At 34.8% G+C, this 27,796-nt stretch overlaps 1 protein-coding gene across 15 annotated transcripts in view; it reads right to left on the bottom strand.

The window, feature by feature from the left end:
* LOC129730262 (low-density lipoprotein receptor-like) overlaps positions 1-27,796 on the bottom strand; it is a 595,327-nt gene that overhangs the window by 11,102 nt on the left and 556,429 nt on the right. For 7 of the 15 annotated variants that reach the window (XM_055689444.1, XM_055689443.1, XM_055689449.1 and 4 more), the window contains 3 exons: positions 13,823-13,944; positions 13,605-13,754; positions 3,966-4,029 (listed from right to left, as the gene is read on the bottom strand). In XM_055689444.1, coding sequence (XP_055545419.1) covers positions 3,966-4,029; positions 13,605-13,754; positions 13,823-13,944 — 336 coding nt within the window. Of the gene's footprint in view, positions 1-3,965; positions 4,058-13,604; positions 13,755-13,822; positions 13,945-27,796 lie in introns of all 15 variants that reach the window. The other 8 variants (XR_008728819.1, XM_055689454.1, XM_055689445.1 and 5 more) reach the window with 2 other exon arrangements.

The following is a 27,796-nucleotide window of genomic DNA, read 5'->3' as shown; positions in this document are numbered from 1 at the left end:
ATTATTCCTGAGCATTAATGGTAACTCGCTAATATCTTAACCCTCTCCCGCTCACGAAGTTTTTCATGATTTAAAAATACTTTCCGGGCCAATTTAGGCAAAATACTGTGCAGGGTAGTTGAAATCACTGTAAAACATTGTATTTTGAAGAAAAAAGCGAATTTTGAAATGGTGCTCCAGAGCACCTATGAGCACAGCAGGGACTTTTTTAAAAACACGAAAAAAAAAAATTTCTGATAGTTTTTGAAGTATTTATTCAAATACTATAGGAAATAATGAAAACAACGTAGTTTTCGAAAAAAAACTTGACTTAGTCAGTCATGATGATGAAAGGACGAATTTTAAAAAGCTTGTCATATCCGAGTTCTCCTCTTTTCTTCATCTCTGAGTGGTCATGTACCTAGATTTTGGCTTGCAGCTTTTCCCAGAAATGGTAAGTTTTCGTTTTTGGTCCGCTTTCAATGCCTTCAGACCCACTTTCATTTCTTTCCTGGCCCGTTTTGCTGGTGTCTTTACTTCTGCCTCATCTGTCTCGGGAAAATACTTATGAACTTCATCTGGTAATGGATCTATCGCAAACATAGCGACTTCATCTTCAATGTCGCTTCCCATCTCATCAGCTTCTGATTCATCCCCTTCTAGAATCTCCACGTAGTGAGAAGAATGGCCAGCAAAAATATGAAATCAGATATATAGTTTATTTAAGGCTATCGGTTTTTTTTGTCTCCTGTATGCCCAGTGGTGCTCTGAGGCACCATTTAAAAACTTATGGAACAAGTGAACAAGAACAAAAATTGTTAATTTGATGGACCGTTACACTTAGTGAACAATAGATCTACGTAAAAGTTATTTTTATTATAAAAACGAATAATGAATGTTATAGAAAAACAGTTGCTAAAAACACACATTATTCTTTTATCGTAAAATTCGGACTTTCTCCTGTAGTTTTCTTGGTAACAGTTCAAACAATGAAACAAGCTGACATTTGATATTCCAAGTTTAAAGTACATTAGAAATGCAAGATTTTGTAGAAAAAAAGAATTCAAAATAATTTATTTCTTGTCGAGGTATGGTCATTACAATTCTTGGTGCTGGAGCGGGAAAGGGTTAAAGTGGTAGTCAAACTATAACTTATTTTGAGTAAAAAAGTCTCAGAAATCGAATGGTAGGTGTCTGATCTACGTAAAATGTCAGCAGATAAACCTATTTTTGTATTGCAGGGGAATTGGGGCAAAATCGACATTTTGCTGACATTTTACGTAAATCAGACACCTACCATTCGATTTTTGAGACTGTTTTACTCAAAATAAGATATAATTTGACCACCTCTTTAAGATATTAGCGAATTACCATTAATGCTCAGAAATAACTGATATTATTTTACTTTGTGAAATATACTAAAACTATGCCAAAACCGGTTTCGTAGAATCACCATTTTGAGCTCAGTTTTTGTCCGATTTAAGATCTGTTTTTTTTTTTTAAAAAAGATGGGTAAAAAGATGCTAATATGTGGACAAACTCTTAGAATTTTGATATTTGGTCTTAAAACAAAATGGCGTCAAAAAACATCAAAAATTTCCAGTTTCTCAAAAATTCAAAATGGCGCCATTGTTGCCCCTTGAGTGGAAATATGTTCAAACTCTGGGAAATTTATTTTCGCATCAAACTTCATCAAAAAATCATACATAGACGCCAAGGCAAAAAAATTGTTGCCCTGCGTAATCTATCCCTCATGGAAAAAACGAAATCATTTGAACAGCTTATAATGGTATTATAACAAAATTTCTCTGCATTAACTTGAAACATACGGGGTGGTTAAACTTTGATCGCCGATTACTCGGAATAATATTTTTGGTGCTTGGTTTGGTCTGGTCGCACGCCGACCATATGTTAATTTATAACGCAAAAAATCCCGTTCTAGAATCATCTTCACGAAAGGGTACAGGAGGGTGTTAGTTACACGATGCGTATGAAAATGGAAAATGAAAATGCTGGAAAGTAAGTTTTTAGTTTATTATCAATACTTTAATTTATTTGTTGAAAACTCTGCAGTGCATTTTTCAAATTTCCAATGGAATTGAAAAAAAAATACACCAGACTGATTTATGGTAAATCCACAGACCTTGCCCTTTGTTTATCAAGCTCGATTAGCAATTGTAAATTTTACCAAGATAAAATCAGTGTGAATCACAAGAATCGCACGGTGCTCCCACAGACCGTTATTATTAAAAAATGCACCAAAGAATCTAAGTACACCATTTGATTCGTTATGACGTCCAGAATCTCTGGTCAAAATTTCAAAATCATCGTACGGTACATTTTTAAGTAATGCCCTTTTGAAGGTCGTGAAGTACAAAAAAGTAATATAAAAACGACAAAATACTTATTGTAAAGCACGTTTTTCAACCACCATTTTATGAAATAACTTCGTGATCGTTTTAGATTTGACTGTAATAAATTGATTTTATGTACTCAATGTCTTCAGCAACATTGTTTCATAGAACAAGGCCTTACTTTTGGTGTTTTTAGTTTTTCGATCAATCAACCTCAAGATAAATAATTGCTGAATACTGCGATGTCTTATCTGTACGTTGGACATGACAAAATAGAGTCTTTTGTAGAACACTCCTCTTTAAAATCAGTTTTTTTGTCCATAACTTTTTCTATAATTGTCAAAACAATAAATTTTTTAAAGTCTTGAGAGAATCTTAGTTGAATGAATAAAATCTTAGAACATTTTGCATTGTTTTGACCATTACAGACAAATTTATAGACAAAAAACTGATTTTAAGGAGGGGTGTTTGACAGAAAACTCTATTTTGTCGTGTCCAACGTACAGATAGGACATCGCAGTATCCAGCAATTGTTTTTCTTTTAAAATTTTCCACAACTTTGCTGAAGGAAGCAATCTGGTATATTGAAGATTAGAAAAACTAATTGTTTTATCTAACTGTAAGGTGGGTTGATCAAAAAACTAAAAACGCCAGAAGTAAGGCCTTGTTCTATGAAACAATTTTGCTGAAGACATTGAGTACATAAAATCAGTTTTTCACAGTCAAATCTAGAGCGGTCACGATTTTTCGAGTTTAGATCACTGTGCACTGTGGGATTTTCAAATAAATCTTTCCACTAATTGCTAATGTCTTGAAATATAACCCTTGGAATGTGTTGAAACTAATTTGGAAGTTATTTCATAAAATGGTGGTTGAAAAACGTGCTTTACAATAAGTATTTCGTCGTTTTTACATCACTTTTTTGTACTTTATGACCTTCAAAAGTGCATTACTCAAAATGTACCATACGATGATTCTGAAATTTTGACCAGAGATTCTGGACGTCATGACAAATCGAATGGTGTACTTAGATTCTTTGGTGCATTTTTTTATAATAACGGTCTGTGGGAGCACCGTGATCGGTTTACCAAAAAAATTGTATTTTTTTTATTTAAAAAATATGATTTTGAATCTGTTCTAGTCAATTATCGTTGGTGAGACATAACGTTTATAGCAATTTAAGGAGAAAAAACAATGAACGAGAACTATGGGTTAAGCAATCACACTTCATCACAGAATAAGGAAAAACATAAATCATATTTTTATCAAAATATGTCAACTAACAGTTTGCGTCTCCATTGTGTTTCATTCAATGGAGGCGCATGGTGTCACAACCTGTACTTTAGCTTATACCACTTTAATGCAATTTATTTCCAGTGATTATTCACAAAAGCAAAACGAAAGATAATCGTAGAACGCATACACAATAACTCAGCCTGGATGGAATAGATGAAATACAACAAAAAAAAAAAAAAGAAGTAAAACTAAATGCATGCTGTACGATAAGCAAGGCAACTGTGCCAGGCATTCCTCATTTGCATCTGCATCTGTTTCCGTACTCGGAGAGCCGGGCCGTTTGCTGTGTTCACTAGCGTCCTGCGGACACACAGCTGCCAGCCTGCCGGTGCTTACCTGTGGTGGTGCGATTGACGGTTCGGTTACTTTTTTGGGAGCGTTTGCTAGAGTGCTTGTTTCGCTTACGTTCGGCAGTGGAACGCATTTATCTCGAGTGGGTGCAGCACACGTGTGGTCCAAGTGGACAACGGTTTTTTCGAAGGGAAACGGAGCGGTAGGAGGTTTTGGGGGAACGGGGGTTAGTGGTGGTTTGCAGTTGAGGTGCGGAGCGCGCGTTTGTGCGTTCGAACGTGCGGTAAATATATTTGTTTGATTTGACATTTTACCATCGGTGAGCAAATGCGTGAGTGAGTGGCAGTGGTGAGGAGAAAGAAACAAGAATGATCATGATATTACTATACAACACACAGCGATTGGTTCACGGTGGGTGTTTTGAGCCTGTCTTAATATTTTTCAATCGATTTCATAGGGTCCTAATAATGTATTTAACGATTAACGATAACGATGTATGTGCCTTGAAGGTGAGTAAACTCCTGTGCTTTTTGTGATTGAGTGTTATAAAACTACTTTCTAGTTTACCAACAATCTGCGCAAAGTTAGCATTGGACAATATTTACAACCCAAAACCCACCCAGCTTTGCCGTCGAGTCCGAGGTACTTTTGTATCCTTTTTGCCAATACGATACTGAATCAGAAGAGAAAAAAAACTGACAAATAAAACTTGCAATAAACAACATTATTCTCTGTTTAAGCGTCATTTTTCTTTGTTGGCCAAGTAGCAGCTTTGCATTATTAAGATGTGCCTGCTTTTCCGACGATTGCAACGAGTGCTAGTACTGCTGTATTCGCATCTCTGCGTCTTTCTCTGCGTTTTTTATTTCTTTTCATTTCACTCGTGGACTCTCGAACACTCGAGCAAATCATGAAGCTGCAGCAGCACTCGAGAAATTGCAAATGCAAATGTTTTACCTTGCCATAAGCAAGCGTCGTACACTCGGCACCGAATTTGTCTTGCTGATACTGCTGCAGTCGGGGTCGGAAAACCGAATCACACACCGGCTCCCCCAGCGCCGGCCGGGGTGAGATTAGCATTCTTCCGGTGCCGGTGCTTGTTTTGCACAAGTTGCATATTTTCGTGCCGTGTTGTGTTGCGTTGTGTTGTGTTGTGCCGTGCATCCTGCAACTGCTGCGGGACTTTCACGAAACCATTCCGCTTTCTTCAGTGTAATTCGGAAACATCAACTCCCTCGAGTTGCCGGGAGGAAGAGAGTGCTTACATGTTGAATTTTATTTGCATTCATGTTGGGCTTGGCGTGAGTTTTTTTTTTGTTCTACCAAAGAAGAGATATTCGGCATTCGGGTAGAAAACGGGAACTGTATGCTTGTGATAAGTGTTGATCGGATGTATATTTTTTGAGTAGAGCACAGAACAGTGGGTGCTCTGTGACGCTAGAAAAATAAAACCTTCTTCCCATGTTTATTTTGTCTTAGTATCACATGATATCTAAACTCAAATTACACTCGAACTGAAATTATTTTGACCCAAAATAATTGTTTTTAAAGCCATAATGTCTTCAACAAAGTTGTTTTATTATTGACTCTTCATTCTAAAGAAGTTTAAATTTTGTGATTAATCCACCTAAAAGTGAAAAAAAATAATACTTTTCTCATTTTTGCATATAAAAATTCACTTTGTTCGGTAAATTTATGGCAAACTTTATAACAAACAACTTTGCTGAAGACTATGATACTTTTATTTTCAAAATTTGTTAAACTTCTAGTTCATTTTTCGCATTCTTGTAAAATTAATAAATTTAAAAAAAAATGTAGACGCAGGACAAAAAAAGGAAATCAGTTCTTGAAAAAAAAACCCAAACATTGGACAAAAAGAGCAGAAATAAATAACATCGATCAATCTGATTTGAATAAAACTTCGCGCGCTATAAAGTGCTCAAATTTTACCATGTTTCCAAACATATTCCCAAATAACGCTATGAACATAATCCCAAATAACGCTTGAAACTACCCTTCTAACTAAAGGCAGAAAAAAACCAAACCAAATTAAAAACACAAAATTATATAATGGCCAAAGTCAATAACCAAATTTCATGCTTAAAACAGAAAATGATGCAAAATTTTGTTTTTTCAGAAATGGCTATAAAAAAAGTCTCGGTTTCAATTGATATAAACAAATTGAATATTGCATCTTAAGAAACTTTAACTTGATATGTACATTTAAGCGACTTATAATTCACATCCTCCTACAATTTCTGGTTTGCTGGGTTTGTACAGATGGCTCAATGAGCTAAAAATGTCATTTTGTGCAACTTTTTTTTGAATCACGATTAATTTTTGAAAAGGGTTAGGTAAAAATGATGTTGATGATTACGAATATTTGATCGAATTGACGTCTTCGGTTAAGTTGTGGATACTAATTATCAGGCTGGATAGTTTTTGCACCAAACTTCTCTATTCTGCTATGTGTTGTGTTCCAGCCGCTCGCAGAAAAATTAATACACTTGTTGCTTGCATACACAGGAGTATACCGCTGAGCAAGAGAAGCAAGAAGCACTTGTTGCTGAGAATACACAGAAGTATGCCGCGGGCCGCACTGCTGAGATATATTTGATAGCCTTCGAAAACAACATGCGTGACGGGCGGCTGAATTTTTTCCTTCATTTTAAAAATGCAAAGCACAACGCATTCTACTCTCCTCCCTAGATACTCCCCTCATTTAATGTATGCATAAGAGACACACAGCAAAAGCACTGCAGTGAACTCTGTTGTGTAGTTATTGTGCGTAAGTTATTTAAAGTTAAATAAAAAATGGAAAAAAATTAGAAAAAACTTTTCGAGATAATCAATTTATCATTTTTGTTTTTTTTTCCTACTAAATTTTTTTACGGAATATATTTTTTCAGGAAAATAGAATTGTTATTTACAACTTTGCCCGAGACCTCCCACATATCAAACAAACCGTTCTTGCTCGAAATATATTTGTAATCATCAACACCGTTTCCACATAAAACTCATAAAAACATCTATGCAAAATTTCAGTTCAGTCATAATCATTAGAAATCCTGAAAACACTTCCAAGGTTTAGACGGAAAGCCGACAGAATACTTCTAGAAAAAATTCCATTGAACTAAATTAAATTTAGTTTAAAGTCGCTGAAAACGCTACTCAAGGCCTGGAAAAATCCAACAAAAATAAATCAACAACTAACTCAAAATCATTAAAAAATCACTTTTTACACGTAAGAAATTTTTAATCATGTCTAAATATTTCTAAGAACGACTATTCTTTTCTTGTAGGGGCTTACACACTGCGACCAGAATCGTTGATCTATTGGGAGAGATGCCCGGGTGTCTGCTGTATTCCGCACTTCTACGGCGCTACTATACCGAGCGTCGTTCCTTCGTCAATCCCCAAGTTACAAAACTGGTTTTGTCAAAGCTTCATAGCGCTGTTTTGGCTGTATTAAGCGCTATAAAACTATGATAAAACCAATATTGTTACTAGGGTCCCCTCCCCGTCAATTTTAATTCCCTGGAGAAATTTCGTTGTACTTTCTTCTGGCCAGTCTTATTATAAGGACTTATTTTGTTAGGCGAAAGTTCGGGCGAGACATTGTGTAAGTGGATGATAAATTAGATTAGATTAGCCTAAGGATAAACCCAAACTCAAGTCATTTTTTTGACGTCAAATGGTCTACTATGATTTGAAGCCCCGACCACCCGCTTGTCAAAGCGGACTCTGTAACTCCCCTACAACTAAAGAACAGAATTAATTCACCTGCAAACCAAGAATAGAAAGGGGAAAAAGTAAATAGATCCAGTGAATATGGAATCAGATACTATTGGGAAACTTGATATTGGAAATTTATCCGACACTGTGAAATAACTTGTCCACCTAAAACTGCATGATTTCTGAATACGCGTGGAAACGACTTATTTTAGTATTTTGGATATGAAAATAAATAGAAAAAAACACCGAAAAGCGCTTCAAATGGTTTTCAGTTCTTAGAGAAGATAACGAATTTAGTCCAAAAACACTAGAATAGGTAAGGTTCAGAAAGTAAAAAAAGTTTTCAACTCCAAATTTATTAAGCAGACAGTGTGTGCAGTGAAGAAAGCGAAAAATAAGCGAACTGGAAATATGATACAGATTTGGAAATATATACCGCATCCCGACGGGACTTGAACCCGCAATCTCCCTGTCTCCGGCATGATGTTTTGACCAAAAGTTTTCAACATTTACGATAGTCGAAAAGGGTGAAAGTAAGAATTTGAATTTTTAAATTGAGCCTAAAATCACAAAATCGCTTTTGAATGCCAATTCTTCAGAACGTTTTGCTTACGCCTGCTCAATTCTGTTCCAAAAAGCCTCGAAACAAGAAGCATTACTCCGATGCATTGCACAGTTCTAACTGAACTGCATAAAAATCTTGGCAAAAAATTCACTGGCCAAATTAAATTTCAATTAATTTCATAGGTTTAATTTTTTATAGTTTTAATGCTTACCTAAATATTTTGAATAGTAGCGTTTTGAATAAATAAACCGAGGAAAACAACCAACAAAACTGCAGCAAAATTGTAACAAATAAGAGAACTATCAACCGTAAGTTTAAATTGAGTTCCGCAAATACTTTCTCCAAACTTGAAAATTCAAAACATGTTTCGAGCTCAAATAAAGTTTGGCGCGTAATTTTTTAACTTTTAAGATGAAAAAGAGAAACCATAGCATAAAAATTATGAACAATGCAGGAATCAGTTTTTGTTCAAATACATTTACCTTTTTTGATATAGACCGTTCCGATATTTATAAATACACTTACGATCAACCGTCATTTCAAATAACGTGCAGTATTCAACCAAACGTTGGCTGCGTCCTGTTGTTTACATCCAAAAGAAACAGATGCTGTCATTTTTTCTAATATTTAGTGCGAAATTTAGAAAATGCGTGGCCTTTCTATCGAGCAAAAAAAGCGAATTGTGCACAAATGGGGCACCGTGAGTGGTCTTTCTATAAGAAAATTAGCCAGAGAAGAAGGTATAAGTGTCGAAGTAGTTCAAACCGCATTGCGGAAGTATTGTGAAGAGTGCACATTTACTGATGCCCCAAGACGTGGTAGAAAACCCGGGCCTGTTGATCCCACAATGGACAAAAAGGTTAAAAAATACTACAAGCGGCATCCTTCAGTATCAGTACGAGATGTGGCGAGAAAGCTTGGAACCTCGACGAGTAACGTTATGCGTGCCAAGGGAAGAATGGGTCTGCAGACCCGTCGGAAGCAGAAGCAGCCAAAACGAAATCCAAAACAAGCTGAATCTGTGAAACCTGTGAAACTTCTAACCAAAAAATGGGGTGTGTTATCATGGATGACGAAACCTACATAAAACTGGACTATAAGACTCTGTCAGGACCGCAATTTTATACATCACCGAAGGGAAAGGATGTCCCTGGACCAGTGAAAGCCATTTACACCGAAAAATTTGGCAAGAAGGTAATGGTTTAGCAGGCCATTTGTGAATGTGGGAAAATATCTCGTCCATTCATTACGAATGACACAATGAATGGTATAATTTACGTGCAAGAGTGTTTGCAGAAAAGGTTGTTACCCATGGTTAAGCAGCATAACAATCCTCTAATCTTTTGGCCCGATCTTGCTTCCTGCCATTACTCTAAGGATGCACTAGGGTGGTATAAAACAAATAATGTCACATGTGTCCCATAGGAGATGAATCCTCCAAACTGTCCTGAAATTCGCTCTATTGAAACTTTTTGGGTTTTGACCAAGGCAAAGCTGAGAAAATATGTCAAACCAGCGGACAATGTTGAAAAATTTAAAAAAGATTGGATTAAACTGGTAAAAATGGTCGGAGAACACACTGTGCAAAAGCTTATGAGTAGTGTTAAGAGAAAAGTTAGAGAACTCGCGTATCCTACGAAAAATAATCCCAACTTGAATTGAAACTGGAAAGAAAACACTTATTAAATATGGATAAGAATAAAATGACCCGAAAAATCCTGTATTTTTTGTTTTATTCAAGAAAGAAGATGTATTTATAAATTTCGGAACAGTCTATAGAAAATTAAGCTCAGAATCACCTCTGAAGTCCAGAAAAGAATTAAGCTCAGAATCGCTGAATACCCTTGTAAAGGCCAGACTAGTTTTTAGTTGTCACCCGTTACTAAATAAAATAGCTGCGAACTAAAAATAAATGCAAAATGTGTCCTGTTTTATTTCACCTATTTAGTTCAAAGAATAAAAATATTATCAAAAAAGATAATGTTATTTTCGCTAAACGTTATTAAAAGAGTAACATTTTTCAAAATACAGTCTGTGGGGACGAGTCAGTTGCTTTAAAATTATTTTCTCCAGTTGCAAAGCATAGAAAGTTGAAGCCTAATTTTTTACGTTTAATGCTGCAAAATATATGATCATGATTTTTTTCAGTTTTAACTATCAATAACCGATAGAATATTGAGAAAATTGAGGAAACACGCAAATTTGAATAAATTTGAATTTTCTATCGTATGAAAAACTATTTAGAATCGCATCTTTGATGAGAACTTTAATTGAAATAACAAAATTCCATTGATTTATCGCTAAATTCTCTGATTTTTCGAGGTTTTTCCAGAGGAAGCAAAAGTTTTTAATAATTACAGGTTCTTTTTCTGTGTGAACAAGCTTACTGTTCTACTATATCGAGCCTCTGTCCATCCTAACAATTCCCTGGAGAGAACTTTCATACGTTACTCATACCAGTTTTATTTTATTAGGGACTTATTTTTGTCAAGAGGAGAGATAGTAGATTTAAGATTGAAGGAAAGGTACGTGGATTGGAGCCTGAGAGTAAACTCATGTTAAAGTCCTTTGACATTCAAATAACCTGATCCTACTAAGATTCGAGGTCACGACCAACCGCTTACCAAAGCGGACTCTGTAACCTTGCGGCTACGGAGCTCCCTAAATCTAAGCGTTAGACTTTTTGTTTTAAACAAAAGTATAAATAATCCTAGTCACGCTTTAATTATTTTAAAAAGTCTGAAAAGGCCAAAAAAGAGAGACATTGAAAATAAGTTTAGGTCCGCCACAAAACACTGAACAAGGGCAGAAAAAAAAACTAACAAAGAGCTCCATAACTAAGCACAACAAAAAATAAAAGGTGTGAAACAAGGAAAAAATGATTACAAATTTCAGTTAAAATTGTCGAAATAATTGTTTCTATCGACAAAAACAGTTGAGAAAACTCTGGAGTTAAATGAGTCATCAAACATTTTCAAACAAGCAATAGTTCACTCGTGGGGACTCAATCCCCAACCTCTAAAAAATCAAATCAGCATCCCGTTCTTGAAAAGCTATCATCATTGTTTAAAAATTTAAGCTAACCAACGGACTAACCAAAAAGATTCCGGTTTAATACGCGAAATTTGAGAAAATAAATTTCACCGAATTCGCTTTTTTTGTACAATCTTAAGTGCCCCTTAAAAGTATTTTTCAGTTTCAAACGTCTTTTAGCTGGTTATACATAATCAATTCCAACATTTAATTTTTGTCCTAGGAATAAATTTGCTGTAAAAACTCTTGAGTACAACAGAATTGTTACCTCAATTATCAAAATTCGGCACTGGTGGCAAAACGTGCAGTTTTTTTCTAAACTGGAAATAATAAACAAAGTTAAGCGCATTCTCTCCCACACAATTAAACAAAACAACAGCTCGTACACTTCAGATCTTCCTGATTTGCCTTCAGGATGCACAAAGTCATTGTTCTGCGTTGACACAAGCATTTCCGTAAAAGGAAAAAGCCTTCGTGTCATATGCAGTCGATTGCAGAAAAGTTTAGATATTTTTTCTTCCTACTTGTAAAAGTGGAAAATCTCTCCCAATGCTTCTTAAACTCAAATGATAATTTTTCCGCATAAGCCTAGGGCTTCTTTCCTCAAGCCAAACAATAATCACGTTGTCAAGATGAATGGAGTTATTTTATGTTGGTCTGACAAGGTTAAATACTTGGGACTAATTTATGATAAAAAACTTATTTTCAAAGAGCACATTGAGAGTATACAAGCCAAGTGCATCAAATATACGAGATGTTTATATCCTCTCATTAACAGGAATTCTAAACTTTGTTTAAAGAACAAACTTTTGATTTACAAACAAATTTTTAGACCAGCAATGCTTTATGCTGTACCGATCTGGTCAAGTTGCTGTTCAACAAGGAAGAAAACGCTCCAAAGGATTCAGAATAAAATACTGAAAATGATTTTGAAGCGTCCTCCTTGGTTTGGTACACTCGAATTACATAGACTTACTGGTGTTGAACCATTAGAAGCTATGTCAAATAAAATTATTAACAATTTTCGACAAAAATCGTTGCAATCCTCAATTGCTACGATAAGCTCTCTTTATAGCCAATAAGTTAGCAATTAAGTTAGTTGTAAGTTTACTTCCCCTTTTCTGACATGTAGGTTTAAATCCCTACGAATGATAAGTCCTAATTGCGAAAGCAAACAAATCCCAACAATTAAAATTACAAATTTCTAATAGTGTTGAGAAGTCACCATTTGTGATTGGACACACATACTCATTATTTACTAATATTTATCATAAATACTTAAGCTACTAACAAATCCCCCCCTTATAAAAAAAAAAAACAACAGCTCTTAAAAAGTTATTAACTGCAGCTTTTGAGCAGCACTACAAACAATACAAGGAAGTTTTGTCTAGACAAATTTTCGCCTAATAATAGTTGAACAACTGAACAACAGTTTGACCTACAACAAAAAAAAAAAACGCTTATAATAAGCCTTGTTCAAAATTGACATGGAAAAGAAGAAAAAAACGAGAAGGAAATCCGGTCCCGTTGGCATCAGGATTTACCCTCGGACTGCAGGCTAACTGAGGCGGCTTTCGCTGACAAAGGCCGAGCTTCCGCAGTGAGAACACGGGCAGCAAGCCACTGCCAGTGACCGTAATTAGGTAAACTTTTCCGCGTTTCCTCGTAATAACCACTTTACATCGCTCCGAGCTCGGGGCGCGGCCCGAGGACGGAGTGAACGGCAACTGAACTGAAACGAGTGAACCGAGAGTCGCTTTCACAATTACTATTTACATTCTCCATCTCGGAGCATTAATTGCGCCGTTTCTGGCCGACTTTGTCTGTGCATTGTTTGTCTTAATGTCGTTCTTGGCGTGTGACTCGTTTAATATCACGCGCGCGGTCACTGCAAGAGGTTTTTGCATCATAAACCTGCCGGACGTTATGAGTAAAAAGTCTTTTTTCAAAAAGGTTTAAGCTTTTAATTAGATTTCCCATTTTCGCTACCTCAGCGGATGATGGTGGGTCTGTTCCGAGGAAGAAAGCGGGAGGCCACTTTTCATCTTACAAAAGTGAGGTCGAGTCGAATGGATTTCAGGTTTTGGCGTAATTATAGCTAAAGCCCGGCTGATTTTTTTTCTGTGTAAAAGCGTCCGAATAGGCTCGTTCGACATTTGCTGCGATGCACGCGGTGATAGTATGAAGTGTGAATTCTACGCTATTGTGAATGAAATATTTTCTTCCCTTTTGGCAGCTCAATATGCTTCTAACACTTATTAGGCAGGCTTTTTGGGTATCGTTACACTTCGCCCGTCGTTTGAAGCTTCTTATCTTATGCTAACGGAGTAATCTCTGGCCAAGGCTCTTACCTCTTCACCCACCGTACTGGGGTACATGCGATTTGGCAGGTTCTTCTCCAGGCTGAACTGGTCCTCGGTAGTTTTCCGGTACACCGGGTTGTCAAAGTTCATCGAGGTTGAGTTCCGGTGCACGTGATTCCGGTAGATAAGGTAGATGAGCTGAAACGTGATTTCGGAAGATGTTATCGCATGGTTTATTTGAAAAAGCTCGTGTTGAGGCAACTTACCACGGCCACCAAAGCGACAACTGTAGAGCTGACGGCGATGGCGATTATGGCCACCAATCCGGAATCGGGTTCCACCACTCCCGGTTGTATGATAGTACCATCGGTGCCATTTCGCATTGTAGCTAAATCATTCGATGTTGGAAAAAAAGAATAAAAAGCCCATATCAATCTGGATGTTGAATAAATAATATTCTATCAGCATGTTATTCGGAACAAATTTCCGCAACTTTTTTATTTGTGTCACATGAACAGGAAAAAAACTGTTATCACACACCATCACGCCATATTATGTTACCTCAAACTCCGCCACCGTAAATGAAAGTAAACATAAAACATCCGCTAGGACTTGTAAATTGAATTATAATTAATTACCCTAACAACAACAACAACGAAAACATAAAACGACAAATGTAGAGTGTTTGCCGAACGAAACAAATACGCATCAACGGTTCGATAAACAGAAAACTCTAGGACACACTTGAACGGCACTCGGAGCGAACGGAACGCTGAGCACAGTGAATGACAAACTTTGTGCCAGTGTTTTGTTTGATTTTTCAATCGATAGCGATAACTTTCCTGCACGAAACATCCTATAAAGCATCCTTTCGTTCTGCCGAAGTGTAGTATGATAGAAGTGGCGCCGCCGCCCGCAGGGTGGATGGTTGAAAAACTCAAACAAAAATTCCGACTCCAGCCAGAGGATCGGTTGAACAATTAGGTTGAGGGGCCGGCCGGTAGGAGCACTGGGCATCACACCGCACAACAGATGGTTCGGCCGATTCGAATTGAAGGAACAACCGTACCGGAACTTGCTAATTAAATTGCTAACAGCACTTGTGAGTTTTTTCCGGTTTTCGGGTTGGGAATCTGAATGCAACAGTATGGAGTCGTAATTTTTGTGGATTGAGTAACGAATTGTGTTTTGTAGGAACTTTGCTTTCATTTGATTTATTGAGTTGATGGTTTTGAAGTTAATATTCATCGAATATTAACTTCAAATCGTTGGGTGAATACAACCCTTTTTTTTGGATTCATAATTTTGTATCACTGGCGATAATATCTCGAAGATTCTCGCGATACCGTTGAATGCAAGTGAACTAGGATACAATAAATACTATCGTGTTTGAATCATTCAGTCTTCTTCTATAGTATTCGGAACTCTTAGAAGCGAAAAACAATCAGCAGCGTTTCTATGGAAAACTTGTACGCGAGTGGAAACAATTGAACGATACCTGATGAATCAAAGAACACATTTGCATGAAATATTGCTAGTGAGTGAAAATTGTTTTGTAGGAACTTTGCTTTCATTTGATTTATTGAGTTGATGGTTTTGAAGTTAATATTCATCGAATCTGTTGGTTTACCACGCAAAAATTATTGAAACGTAATCAAACAGCAATTTTCGTAACAATAGACAAACTCAACACTGCAAACTCCACTTCTGAAAGCTTCATTTTTGAATCCTTTTTGCTTTAATTTATTCTATTTATTTAGTTCTGTTTTTCAAACTTATTTTGGCAAATTAATTGAATCATTAGCTCCCGATTTTGACCTCAAACAGCGACTCAGCATTTCCAAATAGAATCGATCAAAGGAGTCAAACGAAAAGTTTTCTTGGTGGATAAAATTTTAGAAAAGGCTCTACAAGATTTTCAAATCTATTTAGGTTTATTTAGAGGATTTGTGTTTGCCTAAATCTCCAAGGAAATATTATTGCCTTCCTGATTTCGAAAGATAAAAATCATGGTGCGTCTCCATCACAAACGAACAAAAGGCGACGCATGATGATCCATATTTCGCGATACCTCGAATTCGAGGGAACATTTTCGATATTTTTGCTAGTTCATTGATTTGGATATATCTTCGAGGTTCAACTTTTTTTCGATATTTCTATCTCAAGTGGGCACGTCTTATGTCTTTGAGACTCTCCTAATTGGCTCAAATCGTTGGGCCCAAAATGGCCCAAATGATGAATTTCTAATTTTTTTTTACATAAACTGTTGTTCCTCTAACTTCCACACTTTAACAGTTCATAATACTATGAATATTTCAATTTATTACACTAATTTTCATCAACTTGCTGAACATGCTTGGTAGCAATGGTAATTTTTATCAAAAATAACCATAAAATCGAGTGTTTTAGAATAAGCTCCGTCATAAACATGCATTATATAAACCATACAATCATCCTACAGGTTTGATGTCTCCCAAAAAGATTAGAAACACTGTAAAATGCGTTTACTGGTGCGTTTTGTACAGTTCCCCCCTATAATGTTACTGGGAAACCCAGCAAACAAATTAGTTCATATAACTTGCACTCAACTCTGTTAAGTGAATTCTTATCTGGTAAAAAATGACCATATAAGATGTATGAAATGCGCCTATGTGTACAATTCTGGAGGCCATATACGTGCATTGTAAAAACAAAAGTCTTACGATTTTATATAACTTCGCAGGCTATTTTAAATGGCCTCATTTGAAACTTCAAATTGCATTCTATACGACTTAGAGGAATGACGCGCTTTACAATTTTATATGACACGATTAATTGCTTCATATATAACCTGATATTGCGTCCTATAGGATTTAAATTTTATACGATATAAACAAATTTTATGTTGCATCTTAAGTAATTTTAAACTTGGCATGCACATTTGAGCGACTTAGAATTAACATCCTTATACGACTTCTAGTTTGCTGGGAAAACCCTAACTTGGTGTTGATTGGATCACCCCACGCTCCGTGGGACCCTCCCCTTTCTGATAAAAGAGCTCTTTTCGTCAAAAATCTTTTCATTTTGATTATAACTACAAATAAGCAATGTCTAGAAAGGAAACCATAAAAATATCAATTTTAAGTGATGGTGTTGACAGATACGTTAATTTTGATATTCTGATTTCAAATTTGATAATTTCATTCTGTTCCTGATCCATTCTGTTGCCAGATACCTTATTTTTGTGTTTTAAATATTAAATTGAGTTTGTGTATATTCTGATTTCAACTTTGACAATTTCATCGTGAACCTGAGGAAATTTTACACCTTGTTTTCAATTCACAGATTGAAATAAAATATTTTATCTAGGATAAATAGAACACTATTACACTGGCCGACACAGGTTTCGCCCTAGAGCTTGAACTGAAAAAATGTGAAAGATAATAGCTCTTTAACCGTGCATGACCCTAGCCACCAACATTTTTTCAGAGATTTAAATAAGTTTACCCGTAAACGTAACGTTGCAGCGGCGAACCCAGCGCATTTTTGACGCACTTTTTCGATGGCTAGAGGCACCAAATTTTATAGAAATGGTTATAAAGCTGTATACTTTCTGGGGCCGCTATTAGGAGCCGATTCTTTTCAACAAATGGCAACACTGCCTCTAAAAAATTTAACATAGTATTTTCAAATACAATCCAATTCATTTCAATCTGAAATATTTTTGGAAATATAACCAGAAGAAAAACAGAAAATTTTACCGAAAATGATAAAATAAAAATGGTTGCTGATAACGCTGTTTCTGGTGTAAAAATACGCTACAAATTTTTCAAATAAACATTTTAATTAAACATTTCATTGATGTCCAAGAAACTTCCGGTTCAATTTTGATGATGTATGTTTCCTGAATTTATCGGCTGATTTCTTTAAAATTGTAACATCCAGAATTAAAGGGGTTCCAAAGATATTACACGACATTCATAAAATACGTAACACAAAATAACTAATTTTTAACCCCGCTCTCATACACTAATAAACACAAATTTTTTCTTAGAGCTCATGCTGCAAAAAGATGAATGATTATAACTTTTTACACATTTCTGTGAATTTTGGTGCCCGTAGCAAAGATAACTTTTTTAGAGACTCATTTAAGTTTTCCCGTAAGTTAATGTAGAAATTACGAACTTGGTGAGCACTAACTGTACAGTATTTTGACGCACTGCATACAGTAGGGGCTCCAAAATTCACAGGAATGCTTAAAAAGCTATGATCCTTCGCGTACAGCTTTTTCGAGCTTTTCAAGTAACATTTTTCTCGCTTTTGTCGACCTGTGACATTTTCGAATTTTTATTCTTTTTTAAATTTTATTTGGGGCCATCCACATACCACGTGGACAGATTTTTGACGATTTTGTACTTAATTAGCCGGGAATTCACTCTTTGGGCTATATAAGAGACTGTTTCTCCTCAAGCAAATCAGTTTACTAGCAGCAGGCAGCAGCAGCGGACATCAACACTGATGGCAGTAGGCGACGGCAGCGTGGATCAGCAGCGGGTAGCAGCGGCGGTGGTAGTTTTTAGCTGCAGTTCCTATCTTTCAGTTCGGCTTTCCTTCGATCTGAGTTGGACCTCACCAGCGGCAATCCAACTCAGATATCGTTGGGTGAATACAACCATTTTTTTGGATTCATAATTTTGTATCACTGGCGATAATATCTCGAAGATTCTCGCGATACCGTTGAATGCAAGTGAACTAGGATACAATAAATACTATCGTGTTTGAATCATTCAGTCTTCTTCTATAGTATTCGGAACTCTTAGAAGCGAAAAACAATCAGCAGCGTTTCTATGGAAAACTTGTACGCGAGTGGAAACAATTGAACAATACCTGATGAATCAAAGAACACATTTGCATGAAATATTGCTAGTGAGTGAAAATTTCAATGCTTGGCAGAGAGACCATTAAATTAAATTAACCCAGTTGAGTGTATTGCCAAACCTATTTCAAGAAATACATTGACATAAGACAGGCTGTCGTATTCTACGTTAACTCTGCGGTCGTGTCTTATAAACAACCTCTTCAATTTTTTTTTGCAAGGACCGTGGACATTACACAACCTCCCCCCCACCAAGCTGTCCACGTGGTATGTGAATGGCCCCTTTCTCTATTCTACATTTTACGAAAATAGTATCAAATTATTTGACATTTCTGACAATCATGATTCTTACAATGTTATTACTAGTCATTGCACATATTAAAAAATGTTTTGATCCATTCTGAAAAAGTTTTTTTTTTAAGTAGAACTATGTTTTTCTTTAGCCTACAATCAAGGGGTGTAAACTATAAATCTTTTATATTAGCCGGATGCACGATAATTCGGAGTCTCGATTCTTCGATGCTCGATCATACGGAGAAAATGGTTCGATTATCCGAAGTAATCTTTTTTTCTTCAATTTTAGATTTTGTTTATGTTTATTACGTTTGCTTTTCTGCCGATTTCATCTAAAAATGCCGAGTTTCATGCAGTATTTTGCGTTTGATGCTGCGTAGTTAACTCAATATATAAAGAGAGGTGACACGATTGATTCATTACAAAAGCAAAGCCTTGGTGCTACATTCCGATTCGGAACTCGACCTTCTGTTTATTATACAAACTTCGCAGCCATTTGTTTAGTGTACAGGACAATTGCGGAGCTAGCGCTGTGATCCTACTGACATTAACAGTCTCTCCCGATCCGAGACTCGAACCTACGACGACTGGCTTGTTAGATCAGCATCGTACCTCGGGACCATTGAGAAAATGATTGAATTCTCTGTGTTTGACAAACATCGACATACAGTCGCTAGGTAATTTCTACATTTTATGTCGGCATATTTACCGAGTACAATATTCTTTTTATCAACAAGTTGACTGTTGTCGATGCGAAAAAATAAAAAAAAATAATAATAAAAAATTCGTTCAATTATCCGGTTATCCGGAGTGAAATATTTTTCAAATCTCCGGATAATCGAGTCTGATCTGTATTGAAAATGTGTAAGCCTTGTTAAAACGAAAATTACGACCTTTGGTTGGTCGCTTGCTAGTTTTCCCTTAAAAAGTCGACAGAATAGTATATCTAGTTAGCCGCAGCGTAGCGGATTACGGCTGAAGCGGTAATGTGTTGGGCCAGTATCAGCTGGCTTTCCGAACTTGCTTTCGGTGCTGGATTTTAGCAATCAAAATCTGTCGCGGCCGTTTAATTTACTAAGTGTGAAAACAGTTTTTACAGTGTGCCTTTATTTCCCCATTGTTGTGGCACCTTAACTCGAGCAGAAGAGAATATCATCATAATATCATAACCGGATATTGGAAACTATATATCACAATACCTCATTTTGGTCTTAATATGGCTGATATAGTTGGTAAAATAACAAAATATAATACTAATTATTGTTTTTTTTTTCAGGCGATATACATAACAAATCTTGATATTGTGAATAGTAAACTAATAACTTGTATTGAAAATCACTTCAAGAAATAATTTCAAGCCGATTCAATCAATCAGCACGGAAAGAATTATGGCGTCTCCTAGCTGCTCAGTTGCAACACAATGCAACATGCAACAGTGAGAAATCGCTTGATGTTCCAAGCCGCAGCACGATATGGGTTATATCATTGTGTGTGTGTGAGAGAGCACCATCGGTGTTTTTTCCGCTGGAAACAACATTTGAATGAGAATTGTGGAGTCTTTAGTCTACAGAAGATGAGAGAAAGTGGTGAAACTTAGCAAATAGGCGGAGACTATTTTATTGCACCCCTCGGCTATAAACGAATGTTCCTGGTAAACTTAGTTACATTCTATAAGCGGAAGGTGAGCCGGACGGACAGTCAAACATTGACAGTAACCTAGCGGATTGTGGCAGTAACCTAGCGGATTGTGACAGTAGCAGCTGGTTTTCCGAACTTGCTTTCGGCTTAAAGAAAGCACTTACCCCGTTGGTCGCATGTCTCAATTGACATTTTCGTCATTTTTTAATTCGGCAATATTTGATTTTGTGCGGAAATTTATTTTAAACGACTGGAACAAACACCGTGGTTTCGTGATTATTAATGGAATTTGTAATACATATTGTTAAACACGGCCTTTTAGCTATGTAAAATTGGTCGTTAAATAATTGATTTTTGCAATAAAAGGTTGGTTAAGCAAACACAATAGTCATTAATGTTTTTATCTGCATTGTCAAATTATGATAGACTATGAAAGTATTATAAGGTTTTTGATATCCACGTACTTTAGTTGAACAAACATTTATAATCAGCAGTCAGCCAGTTGTTTCATTAACATCGGATAAAATGGGTTACTGGCTGACTAAAAATTTATATGTTAAGCACAACTGAACTGAAACGCTATCAAAAGTTATTCCAATTGATAAGCACTTATATAAGATCCGTTAAATGAGTCGATTCTGCGAGCTGACGATTCTGTGTTTTCCATAATGACCAGCAACGCCTTCTAAATGTCCATTTTCCTTGAGATAATTTTATTACGAGCGCTTCTGCTGGCAGAGCTCTGCCTGCCCATTCCGTCCAGGCCATAGCTCTTGAGCCTGATGTACTACTAATGGTCATAATGGCACGTTACACCATCCCCCAACCCGTCATCGCCAGCCCACTCAGCCCACGTGCTATTCGTTACGCTCCTCGCTATTATTATGAACATCAACAGCATCATTTGTGTCGTCATTTACAGTCTGCCTTTACATGTGCTCCTCCTCCTGTACCATCGCGACCAATAGCCAAGCCCGTCAGTTGTCTCATTTTCCGTTCCTTCCACCATCGCGCTGCTGAATGACATAATGTTTTATACTTACTATTTCGGTACTGTTGTTGTTATCTCGCGCATAATAACTGCCAGCTTCAGATTTGCACCAACGCAACCTCTGCGGTTGCTGGCCACTGTTGCGTGTCGATTGAACTTTGCTCCCGGATACGGTCTGCTGTGTTAAAGTTCACAACAAATCAGATAACTTTTGGGTGGAATCATATTTTTTTTCGAAAGTTTATCATCAAATTAAATCTCCAGAATTGCGCCCACATGCTTGCTGAGCCCAATCAATTTGCGACATACTGAAAACGAAGATTTTCGAAAACAAGCGTTTCACACTTCAAAAAAAAAATCAAAGCAAAGTTGACATTGCTTCCGGAAAAAAAAAACTTTATCCCTTTGGGTGGGAAATGACTTTCGCCATTTGGCTCACCACCAGATTGAATTTTCTGAGTGACTCGGTTTTGATGACGCTATACTTTTTCTCTCTCTCAGAATCCTCAAAATTCGATCGACACTATACGCAACTGTATGCACCACGAAATGGCGAATGAAATGCAAAGCTGTTCTTTTCACCTCCTGTTTGATTCCGGTTGCAGTATTTTTTTTCTTCATCCTTTTTTCTAGCTTGTTGCGATTCGACTGTGTGCACCTTTTTTGGCCCGAAAGTGGATTGGAAAACTGCTTAACAAGAGTTAAAGTTTTCAATTTCCGCAGACGGAAGCGGAAACTTGCTGTTTTCGGTGTGCTACCAGCAGAGCCAGTTCAGTTCAATTCAGTTCAGTTGCCGTTCCACACCAGCAAGCGTTTCGATTAGCAATGAGCAGTTTCGTTGGAAACAACTTTTGGCTGGTCGCTTGAATGGAGAAATTTCCGCGTAATTGATTTCTTATTGGATCGTGTTTGCGTTCGGTTCTGGGAGCCGCCCGATGCTTTGTATTGTATGTGTTTGTGTACGTGGATGCTATTTGAAGCTCCCAGGTAAAAAGAAAGAACAATCCAGCTGTTCAAGCAAGGAATTTTGCCATAAATTTAGTTTATGTTCATAAATATTATGGTGAACACGTATTAAAGACACATGATTATACACATTTATAATGCTATTCCAAGGGTATTACTCATCGACGGTCAACGATTTTATGTCCATATTTTTATTGTTTGTTTTATTTCTTGGATACCTGATACATTATTTGTCACATTTTTCTCGATATTTATCAAACTCATTCTCAGGCTTCAGAATACTCTTCGCTAAAATGTGTGGATGTAAAATATTGCTCTTGATACCAGTAGGCAGCAAACACGTGCTGCATATGCATTCAACACATAGTTTTGCTTGATTTTTTTTTTCCTCATCTATGCTGTTTTGCTTGATTTGATACAGCTCTTAAGCAAAAAACATCAAAGATAGCCGTTTTCACAACCACGAACTTTTATAAACGCAATCTAAGAAAGAGCACTGCGATTCATGGTGCAAATAAAAAACATTAATTTACACATCTCCCATTGAGTGAGCACTGATTTCAGCTGCTCAGTTCTCAACGGAGTAAAATATCAAAATCCAATAGTGGTTTCAAACTAATCCTTCATAGAATTAAATTGCTCTCGGGTTTTGTAGGATTTCCTTTGCTTTGCCCAAATAAAGCAGTTGACATAGTTTGGCTACTAATAAACATTGATATTATTGCGTTTCGCGTTGACGCGCCCACCCGGTCGGCACGAATTGTTGATTCTTTCTACCTCCGTTCAAAAAGAGCATATACATAATAGCGAACCAAGGATTAATGCAGCAAAACAGCGCAGTAGGACATTGATCACAAAACAGGATTCCCCAACGAACGATTGCGATATTTTCACCAGCTAACTTGATCGCTCTAGCATATTATTTTATCAGGGGAAAATGAAGAAGAGTCGGTGTATTCGCAAGTCTGCTCATTCTTCCTCATTTCTACTTGTTCTCTTTTTAAAAAACCTCCGTTGAGTTTTGTTCTTGGACTCTTCTGTTTTTTTTCTTACCTCTGTTGATTTCTCCTTTGTAGCTTCTTTTTCCTGATAAACTCAATTCTCTTGCTCTACATTTCCTACTACTGTCATTTTTCCTATTTTTATTTTGATGCGTTTACGAATTTTTTTTATTATTTCGTATTTTCCATCTGTTGTTGACTGACACTCGTATGTCATCTCCGTATTCTTTGTTCTTATTAATCTCTTTTTTTGTGTACCTCTCAGTTTATTTTCATTTTCGCTTTCTTATGTTATCATTCCCATACTTTTATCTCCATTTTCACTTCGTATCTTTTCCCTTATTATCTTGTCATCCATAAGTTTGATGTTTCTTTTATTTTATCGATTTCAGATTTTTTCATAAATTTTTTTTTACTTTAACATGATTTTTCTTTTTTTAAGAACCTATTTGGTACTCTTTTCCAAATTCATTATTTCGTTTTATTTCTTTTTCCTGTGATTTCGTATCTTTTTAGATCATTATCAAACTAATTTCTCCTCTTTTTTACTTGTTCACTTTTTAATACCTCGATGAGTTTTGTTTCTTGGTCACATTCTGTTTTTTTTTTTTTTTCATTTTTTTCTTACCTCTGTAAATTTTCTTTTGTATCTGCTCTGCCCTAATAAACTCCATTCTTTAACTCTTCATTACCTATTACTGCCTATTCTTTGCTATTTTTTTGCTTTCATTTTTATTTTGTTGCAATTTCCTTCTATTAACTCTGAATTTTCACCCTTAAAAATATCAATCAAAATTTGAATGTCATCTCCGTATTTTTTGCTCTTTTTTCCTGTTTTTTGTTTTTGCTGCACATTTCCCAATTCATTGATTTATCCGTTTTCATATTTATGAGGGCTGCAACTTTTTTCTCGTTCACCTCTGATTTTGTTCTATTGTTCATTTTTTTTTTATTCCTTTATTTTTTTTTTTACTTTCTTACTTATTTGTTCACCCGTATGTTGTGATTTTTGTTAAATTTTGTTTCTAATATTCTTCTTCTTCCTATTTTTTCACTTATGATGCATGGCCTTAACTTATACGCTACTCCCAATTGTTATTTCCTATTTTTTTCTCTTTTTCGGTTCCTTTACTTTTTAAACTTTTTTTGTTCTCTAGTTTTTGTAAATTATTTTGTTCTCCATTCAATTTTTCTCTTACTCAATTTGTCTTCTTTTTTATCCTTTTAATTAATTTTCATTCTCTAAGTTCATTATTTTTCCTTTCTTTTTGTTTGCTGTTTTTGTTGGTAGTTTTATCTAATACAACGTTTTCTACCGTTCTATTTTTGTTATTTTTCGAAACGCTTTTTGACTTTCTTCATTTTTCTCTGCGACTTCTTCTTTTCTTCAATTTCTCTTTAAATTGTGTTTTTCTCTTCTCTAATTTATTACTTTCTTTCATTGTTTATTTTTTTTTGTTTATTTTTTTTCCATTTATGTTAATATTCTCTAACATGTATTTTATGCTTCTTTTTTATATTCATTAAATCCATTAAATTTTTCTATTATGCAGCTTATTTTTTTTATCCTTTGAATGCATTTTTAATTTTAAAATTCGTTACTTTTGCTCTTCAGTTTTCTGTGCATTATGTTTTGTTTTTTGCTTTCTTTATTTTTCTCTGTGAATTTGTTCTGCTTTAATTTGTCTTTCAGTTTCCTTCTTCTCTTGTTTCAGTTATTAATTTCTATTCTTTTATTTTTATCTTTTTTATTATTGTTAATTTTGCCTTGGTTTTTCACTTACGATTTACTATGCCTTGGATTCTCTAACTAAATTTATTTCATTCTTTAATTTTTTTTATTTATACATATATTTTTTCTTATAATTTTATTTGTTTTCCTTACATTTTCGCCTTTGTGATGTTATCTATTGATACTTACTTTTGGGTTCATTTGTCTTTCTAACTTTCATTTTTTCAGCCATCTATTTAAAAATGCTATTAATTAGTTTTTCCACCAATATTTTTTTCTCTTATTCACATTTTGTTTTTCTATAAATTTTTTATTCTTTAAAATTATTCTATTCGTTAAATTTCTTTATTCTGCTCTTTTCCTTTATTTTTATTCTGTTATTCTTCTTTTTTCATGTTTTACTATTTTGTATCAGTTTTTTTTCTAGTATTTAGTTTTTCTTCATTCTTCAACGTTTTATGTTTTCTTCTTTAATCTACTCTGTATTGCTTTCATTATTCTTCAACTGTTTCATGCTTCTTTGTGGTTATCTTTAACTTTTTCTGGTTTTCTCTCTGTTCATTTTTGCATATTTTTAGTTTTGGCTTATATTTTTTGATTTTGTCTTATATTTGTACTAAGCCTTTTTTCACTTTTTTACATTGTTTATTTTTATATTCTTGAAATGTTCATTTTCTTTATTTTTTCTTGTTCAATTTCTGTCCACTTCAATCTTTTTGTTCATTTTTTCCTTTTTGGGTCGTTTTTGCGAAACTCACAAATAAAAAAACAGGTTGAGATAGAAAGCGAAATTTTACAAGACAAAATGATGGAGGGGGAAAATTCAAATAAATTATATAGAAACATCAAAGACATAGCGAAACGTAAGTGAGAAAACGTAAACATAAAGCATAAAAGCAAAAACAAGTAGAAGCAAAAAATCTGCAGAAATAAAAATTCCGAGAAAATGAAACTATGAATAACTTTAAAAAAATGCATGAAATACGGATTAGGAAAAATTAACAAGAAAAAAAATTGATGAGAATTAAAGTTAAAAAAAAAATAAATGGAAGAAAAGTTTCTAAAGATCAAAACAATAGAACGGTACAACACAGGAAGAGAAAGTAATGAATGTAGAAAATAAAAATCGAAGGATAAAAAAAGTCAAATTATATAAGAGAATAGAGTACAAAAAAATTTACAAAAAAATAAAGAAGTGGGAAACAAAAAAAGTATGAAAAAGAGAGCATAAAATACGGATTTTTTTTTGCTCTCCAAATTCGTTATTTGTCTTTGTTCTTTCTTTTTTATTTTTTTTTCTGTTTTTTTTTGTTTATTCATAATTATTTCTTATATGTTTTCTGCTGTTTTTTTTACTTTTTCAAATCATTTTTGCTTTCTTTGTTTTTCTCGGTGTATTTTTCTTTGCTTCAATATTTTATATTTTTTTTTAATGTTTGTTAACAAAAAAATGAAAATTGAAGCAAAGAAAAATTCACAGAGAAAAACAAAGAAAGCAAAAATGATTTTGAAAAGTAAAAAGACGGTAGGAAACATTGGATAAGAATAAATTATGAAAAAACAAAAAAAAAACAGAAAAAAGATAAAAAAGAGAGAACAAAGATAAATAACGATAAATAAATAAATTCAAAGGACAAAAAAGTCAAAATTTGAAAAAAATTTAATGGAGTACAAAATAATTTACAAAAAATAGAGAACTGGGAAACAGAAAAAGTATAAAAAAGAAAGCATAAAATACAAATTGGGAAGTAAAAACAAAAATAAAAAAATAGAAATAAAAAATAAAGAAAATTATAAATAAGAGAAGAGAAAAACACAATCGAAAACGAAATTGAACAGAAAGAAAAAATCACAGACAAAAAAACAAAAAGAGCAAAAAAGTGTTTCAGAAATTAAAAAAAAAATAGAAAACGTTAGTTACAAATAAACAAAAACAAAACACACAAAAGGAACAAAAAAAAAGAAAAAATAAAGAATGAATTTGAAGAATAGAAATGAATTCAGAGGATAAAAACAGAAGGGAAATTGAGTAAGGCAAAAATTTAATGAAGAACAAAATAAATTACATGATAGAAAAGTGGTAAACAAAACAAGTTAAAAAAATAATAGAACCGAAAAAGAAAAAAAGTAATAGGAAAAAAACATTTTCATTAAAGTATAAATTTCGGCCGAAAAAATGAGTGAAATAAATAATAAAAAAAAAATATAAGGAGGACAAGAAAATTTCAAATACAATTTTAGAATTTTAGTAAAGCGGGCAATGTATGTAGTTTTACGAGAATGGGAAAATGAACGGGAATAGAAGGTGCGACTTTAAGCTTAGAAAAAAATTCCCTCGTCCAGACGGGACTCGAACCCGTAATCTCCGTTGTCTCCGGAAAGGTCACACCTTCTATTCCCGTTCATTTTCGCATTCTCGTAAAACTACATACATTGCCCGCTTTACTAAACTTAAATATAAGACATATGACAAAAATGAAATTAGTTCGTAAAGACAATTTTAGAAGATCACAACGTACGGATGAAAAAATAAACAGAAGGAAGTAAAACATAGGAAATCGAAACAGAATAAAACAACAAAATAAAAAGGAGGATAAAGTTAGAGATTAACAAGAAAAAAGTTGCAGCCCACAGAAAAATCTTAATTGCTCTCTTTCCTTATCTCTTTCTCTTGTTTATTACATTCTCTCCCGCTATTTCGATCTTTCTGAACTGCTCTCTCGTTGCTGTATCTTCACTAATTTCATTCTCTTCCTCAACTGC

Source organism: Wyeomyia smithii, chromosome 3 (assembly GCF_029784165.1).
Source record: "Wyeomyia smithii strain HCP4-BCI-WySm-NY-G18 chromosome 3, ASM2978416v1, whole genome shotgun sequence".
NCBI lineage: Eukaryota > Metazoa > Arthropoda > Insecta > Diptera > Culicidae > Wyeomyia > Wyeomyia smithii.
The sequence above is the reverse complement of the archived record's forward strand: the minus strand, read 5'-3'. Positions and strand labels throughout refer to the sequence as shown.